At 55.0% G+C, this 6,846-nt stretch overlaps 1 protein-coding gene across 1 annotated transcript; it reads right to left on the bottom strand.

Moving 5' to 3' along the window:
- LOC123047228 (leucine-rich repeat extensin-like protein 3) lies at positions 1-1,224 on the bottom strand. The gene has a single exon (XM_044470729.1). It carries the CDS (start codon positions 828-830, stop codon positions 186-188), a length of 645 nt encoding a protein of 214 aa, XP_044326664.1. The 5' UTR covers positions 831-1,224; the 3' UTR covers positions 1-185.
- Between the last annotated feature and the right edge of the window lie 5,622 nt (positions 1,225-6,846).

Raw genomic sequence — 6,846 nt, 5'->3', positions numbered from 1 at the left:
TATGCCAATATGTTCATCTATTCATGCAGAGTAATACAAGATGTTAATATGTTTCTCTCCTATTTCAGTTTACAAGATGCCAACATCCCAAGGCTCGCCGACGTCCGCCGCGGTTGATCCAGCAGGCGCCGGCCGCTCCTCTGGTGGCTGCCACGCGGTGCCGACGTGGGCGACTCGGCTTCTAATTAACACCGTGGGCAACAGAGGCAGCATGCTGGGCGCGTAGTCCGGCTACGCGGCGCCACTGGAAGGAAGCGGCGGTGCGTGAGTGTGATACGGCGGCGCCCACGACCTCGCGCCGGACTGCAGCACCAGGGCGGCGGAGACGGCCTGGTGGGCGTGTAATCCGGAGAAGAAGCGTGCGGAGGAGGAGACGACCAAGTGTAGTAAGGTGATGCAGCAGCGTGCTCTGACGGCGTGTACTCTGGGCCTGGGGACGCGGGTCGCGGCGAAGGCGTCTTCGCCGGGGAAGCGAACCGAGCAGCAGGGTCCGACCAAGCGTAATCCGGCGACGGTGGAGGGCACGAGGGAGTGTAGTCTGGCGATGGCGGAGGGCCCGAGGCAGCGTAATCCGGCGACGGCGGAGGAGCCGAGGGAGTGCAGTCCTTGGAGCTCGCGAGCGGCGGAGGGCCCGACGGTGTGTCATCATCCGGCGACGGGGGAGGGGCCGGCGGAGTGTAATCCGGCGACGGCGGAGGGGCCGGCGGCGTGTAGTCCTGAGATGCGTGCTCCTCGCAGTCCACGCCGAAGCCCGGGAAGAAGGGCCCCCCTCCCAGCATGATGCCGCACTGGGACGGCGGCGGCGAGCAGAACCGGGACGCGAGCGCCATCGCCGGCGGCCGTCGGGAACTTGGGCGCGCGCGTAGGTACGTACGTACGCACGATGTGTCGGGGCGTGGAAGTGGGGAGAGGCGGAGGAGGAAAATCGTTGAGGGCGATGTGGCGGGGTCTGTAATCGTTGATTGCGCTCACGCGCTCCGAGTTCGTCCGGAGCTTCCATGGCGGCAACGAATGAGACAAGCAACCGACGCTTCCATGCATTGCATTCCCTAGCGCACCCGTTTGTGCTGGTGGGTCGTCGCTTTTATTTGTCGAGCAGCTCAAGAGAAGCATATTGTTGTTGCTAAATCAACGCGCACCTAGCTGTACGCGCTTGTGAACTTTTGGCGCCGGCTCATGCGACAAGCTCGTACATCCGGCGTTTGTCCACGGGCAGTAAAAAACACATCGCTCACGCTCTAAGACAATCTTTTTAAGGCCGCTGCTACCAATCCACCGGCTGATAAGCGCCTTGCCAGCCACCCGATTGACTTGATCATAACCGTTAGATGGAGGCGCCAAGTCATTCATTTCCTTTGACGCCTCACAGCCGCGCGCGCGTTCGCATTCTTCTCTCTTTTTGAGGGGCGCGTTCGCATTCTTGCAGCGTTGTGCTCACGACAGCGTCGCAGCGGCTGCATTGAGATGTGACGACTTTCAGCCACGCGCGTCCACAGCTTGCAGTGGCATGGTAGCAAAAGTGGGGTATTCTAGCAAGTGCATAGCAGCAGCATGCAACTTTGAGGCCAAATGGCATCCACCATTGCAGCAACACGAGCTGCTGTGAAGAGAAGTGCCAGAGTGGCTGGTGTGTACGGGGGCTGAAGCAATCTAGGCCGAGACGACGATACTGCAACGGTGGTCTGACTACCGCGCGTGCGTCAGTTGATGGCGGACTATGCAACATCGACCCGGCTGCTTCGACGGTGGGGCGATGCAACAAGGCATGTTGGGACGACATGCTTCGATGGCGTGGCAGTGTGCTTCGAACAATCGTTCTGTGCGTCGACTGCCACGGCGATGCTTCGACGGCAGGTTGGCTGGTTCGATGGCACTGCGACTGGGACACCCACCTGACTGCTTTGATGTTGCTGCGACGGCGTGTTGTGACAGCTTGCTGAGATGGCAACCCAGCTGCTTCGAAGATACCATGACAACGTGCTTCGATGGTCACAGTGATGCTACGACGACGTGCTTCGGACTGTGGTGGTGATTTTCCGACATCGTGCTTCGATGACCAGAACCATGCTGCGACGGTGTGCTTGACTGCCACGGCGGTGCTGTGACGGCGGCATGGCTGCTTTGATGGCGTGCTTCGGTGACCGCAACCATGCGGCGCCGGTGTGCTTGACTGTCACGGCGGTGCTGTGATGGCGGCATGGCTGCTTCGACGACGGCGTGCTTCGATGACCGCAACCATGCGGCGACGATGGCCAAGCTGCTCCCGTGATGCTGCGATGCATGCTTCGATGGCGGCCAGGCTGTGATGGCATGCTTTGACGGCGGCGGCGTCAACGACGCCACTCCAAGCATTGCTGGGTGTTAATGCATGTGTGCTACTACGGGTAAATTAGCTTGCAGCGGCTACGCCTGACCGGTGCTATGGAAAAGAAATGGAGCAACGAATGTGTGCTAGCCAAATTCATGTGTAGCTACGAAGCAAACAGCATTGCGTGTGAAGTTGGCGTGGAAAAGGAATCGTTAAAGAAACAGAATAGTCACGCGGAGTCCGGGACCATTCAGCTTCAGGGCGTGGGTAGCGCAATTACAGATCTCGATTGGAGGACACCGAGCCGCTCTGCGCCACACGATCATATGGGATCGGATGGCCCCGACCGCGGCTTACGGAAGAAATCATCCGAGTGATTTCAAGCGTTTTCCTTTTTTTTTAAACACAATGCAACAGCTCTGTCGACTTAAATAAAGAAAAATATTGCACGGTTAATTACAAAAAATCACAAAAGCCGATACAAACATGGCTAAACCTACTCGAGCAAAGACTCCTCCACATGGCCACACCCTCTCTCACCACAAGGCGAAGCCCACCAAAAAACAGACACAATAGGGCCACACCTCAAGATGGCAACTGGCCTCGAAACCCACGTCCCCGTGGGTTTTTACCCTATTAGGGGACGTGGATGGGCATCTTTTTATCCTCGGGGGGCTGTTGTTGGGCACATTATACAATCCGACACGTTTCGTGGATTTACACTCGTTTCGATAATCCCCGAACCCGGAACCGGTTAATACCTGCGAAATTACATTTTTTGCTGCAATGTTTATCATATTATCATAAAGTTTATCATTATCTTGCTGCAATGTTTCGTAAGATGTTTATTACTACTTATTTGATTCTCATATATGTTGACAATGAACAAGGACAAAGCTTTTGGAGTTGTCTTCAAGACATTCAAGACGGAATGCAGGCGAAGTACAAGTACTTGCAAATTTCATATACCAATCTGCATACTTTTTTTCATGTTTAACTTTAGCTTGAGCGGATTTTGATCTTCCCTAGGACCTGTGTCGGTGGGGAACGACACCTATGGGATCACAAGAATCCCTACTACGGTTGGGGGGCGCTGGGTCGTGAGGAGAGCGGGATCAGCAGTCAGTACGAGCACGCGGGTCGTTTACCCAGGTTCGGGCCGCAAGGATGCGTAATACCCTAGTCCTGCTTTGATGTGTGTATTTGTGTTCTTGGAGTTCTTGAGCTAGTTACAATGAGCGTAACTTGTCCCAAGGTCTGAATCCTTCTCCTGGATGCCTTGGGCCTTCTTTTATAGGCAAGGGATCGCCACAGTGGCACACAGGAGGTGGCATCGGGGTACTGTGGTTAAGCTTATCGCTAGCTATTACGGGACAAGACGCATTTAATGCGCCTCTGATGTGTCCCATTCACTTTATTGCCGCTTCGCCCTGCCTTGGCACGCGCCTGGGCCAGTGAGGCGGTCAGCGCCATGTAGGCAGGCAGGCTGCTGAGGTGGCACGGTGGTAGGGCCTTCACGAAGATTTGCATGCCACCACGTAGGCATGTGCTGAGTTGGCCGAGAAGCCTCATGCCGACACGTAGGCGCCTGCCCAGCTGGTGGGCTGGCAGCTGCACGGGAGTGGTGGTAGAAGCTTGGCAGGTGCGTGTTGGGGAACGTAGTAATTTCAAAAAAAAAAATCCTACGCACACGCAAGATCATGGTGATGGCATAGCAACGAGAGGGGAGAGTGTTGTCCACGTACCCTCGTAGACCGTAAGCGGAAGCGTTAGCACAACGCGGTTGATGTAGTCGTACATCTTCACGATCCGACCGATCCAAGCACCGAACGTACGGCACCTCCGAGTTCAGCACACGTTCAGCTCGATGACGATCTCCGGCCTCCGATCCAGCAAAGCTCCAGAGATGAGTTCCGTCAGCACGACGGCGTGGTGACGATGATGATGTTCTACCGGCGCAGGGCTTCGCCTAAACTCCGCGACGATATGACCGAGGTGGAATATGGTGGAGGGGGGCACCGCACACGGCTAAGGAACGATCCGTAGATCAACTTGTGTTGTTGTGCCTAGAGGTGCCCCCTGCCCCCGTATATAAAGGAGGGAGGGGGGAGGTGCGGCCAGCCAGGAGGGGCGCGCCAGGAGGAGTCCTCCTCCCACCGGGAGTAGGACTCCCCCCTTCCTTGTTGGAGTAGGAGAGAAGGAAAGAGGGGGAGAGGGGGAAGGAAAAGGGGGCTGCACCCCTTGTCCAATTCGGACCAGAGGGGGGCTGCGCACCTCCTTCCTTTCGGCCTCTCTACTCTATTCCCGTATGGCCCAATAAGGCCCATATACTCCCCGGCGAATTCCCGTAACTCTCCGGTACTCCGAAAAATACCCGAATCACTCGGAACCTTTCCGAAGTCCGAATATAGTCGTCCAATATATCGATCTTTACGTCTCGACCATTTCGAGACTCCTCGTCGTGTCCCCAATCTCATCCGGGACTCCGAACTCCTTCGGCACATCAAAACTCATAAACTCATAATATAACTGTCATCGAAACCTTAAGCGTGCGGACCCTACGGGTTCGAGAACTATGTAGACATGATCTAGAACTATTCTCGGTCAATAACCAATAGCGGAACCTGGATGCCCATATTGGCTCCTACATATTCTACGAAGATCTTTATCGGTCAAACCGCATAACAACATACGTTGTTCCCTTTGTCATCGGTATGTTACCTGCCCGAGATTTGATCGTCGGTATCCAATACCTAGTTCAATCTCGTTACCGGCAAGTCTCTTTACTCGTTACGTAATGCATCATCCCGTAACCAACTCATTGGTCACATTGCTTGCAAGGCTTATAGTGATGTGCATTACCGAGAGGGCCCAGAGATACCTCTCCGACAATCGGAGTGACAAAACCTAATCTCGAAATATGCCAACTCAACATGTACCTTCGGAGACACATGTAGTACTCCTTTATAATCACCCAGTTACGTTGTGACGTTTGGTAGTACCCAAAGTGTTCCTCCGGTAAACGGGAGTTGTATAATCTCATAGTTACAGGAACATGTATAAGTCATGAAGAAAGCAATAGCAACATACTAAACGATCAAGTGCTAGGCTAACAGAATGGGTCATGTCAATCACATTATTCTCCTAATGATGTGATCCCATTAATCAAATGACAACACATGTCTATGGTTAGGAAACATAACCATCTTTGATTAATGAGCTAGTCAAGTAGAGGCATACTAGTGACTATATGTTTGTCTATGTATTCACACATGTATCATGTTTCCAGTTAATACAATTCTAGCATGAATAATAAACATTTATCATGAAATAAGGAAATAAATAATAACTTTATTATTGCCTCTAGGGCATATTTCCTTCAGTGCGGGCCTGGCTGTGGCCTCGCGGACGTCCTCAGCAAGGGCCTTGCCGGGGCCCCGACAAGGGCCTTGCCGTGGTGTTGTGGTCGTCGCCGGCAAGGATCCTGCCGGGGGTCTTGTGGGTTTCCTCGGCAAGGATCTCGCGAAGGTTCGTCGTCTTCTAATCCTCTTCTGATTTGGAGTGTTTCTTGTCTTCACAAAGATCTGCATGACATCATGGAGGCGCCTCCCGAGCCCAGGTCCCAACGTGGTCGGCCGTGTTAGAAAAACTGGGGCTCAAGGGTGGCGCGCCCGCTGGCGTCGGGTAAGCTGCCCCAACAAGGTCCTTGCCGGGGCCGCGGGGGTCGCCCCGGCAAGGGTCTTGTCGGGGGAGTCCACCTCGCCCTCTTGCTTTTTGCGTCTCCGTCTTGGCGTTGCTTTGGTCATCTTGCGGCTTTGATTCTCTGACTCTGCCCTGCTTGAGTTTTGGCCGCAAGTGCGGCTCTGACTGCCTGTGCACAAGTAAGGGGTACAAAGGAGCGCCCCCACTTTTTTACACCGATAGGAGCCCCCGGGCCTGGGCCATACATAAGCGCAACGTGTTGTTGGGCCAGGCCCAAGAACGGTGCGCGGGCAGGCAGGGCCACTTTTACCGCGGTAACTTTCCGTTCGCTTCGCTTCTCAACGACCTACGTTGAATGCATGACGTGGGGGTCGCATGCGCGGGTGATCGAAGCATGCTTGCGTCATCCTGCGGTGAATAGTAAAGAGGCGGCTCGCGTGTCCTTTCGAGACTGTAGGGCCACTGCTCATTTACTGTCCTTACCTGGGAATCGTCGCTCCACGCGTCCCATTATGCCCGTCTCTCGAGCCACATACGCCGCATGCATGACGCAGGGCGAATGACAGGTGCGCAGAATACGGGAAGACGTGCGCGCGCGGGTCGATTCTCACGCGCCTTCAATTGGGCGGGGAGGGTGGTCGATGGCCTCGCCCGCTGTCACCTTAATGAGCTGGATTGGCTGGAAGGGGCGGCCGAGCCCTGACCCCATCTCTTTATAAGGAGGGGAGTGGGAGGGACGGCGCCTCTCAGTCTTTTGCCATCCGCCTCTCCCCATCCCCGCTCCTTCCTCCCTTCTGTCATGGCGAGAGGGCGCGCTGATGCTTCATTGGTGGCGG

Source organism: Triticum aestivum, chromosome 2B (assembly GCF_018294505.1).
Source record: "Triticum aestivum cultivar Chinese Spring chromosome 2B, IWGSC CS RefSeq v2.1, whole genome shotgun sequence".
In the NCBI taxonomy this organism is placed as follows: domain Eukaryota; kingdom Viridiplantae; phylum Streptophyta; class Magnoliopsida; order Poales; family Poaceae; genus Triticum; species Triticum aestivum.
The sequence above is the reverse complement of the archived record's forward strand: the minus strand, read 5'-3'. Positions and strand labels throughout refer to the sequence as shown.

Coding starts and splice junctions, on each gene's coding strand:
- LOC123047228 (XM_044470729.1), bottom strand. CDS start 830: ATGGCGCTCGCGTCCCGGTTCTGCTCGCCGCCGCCGTCCCAGTGCGGC.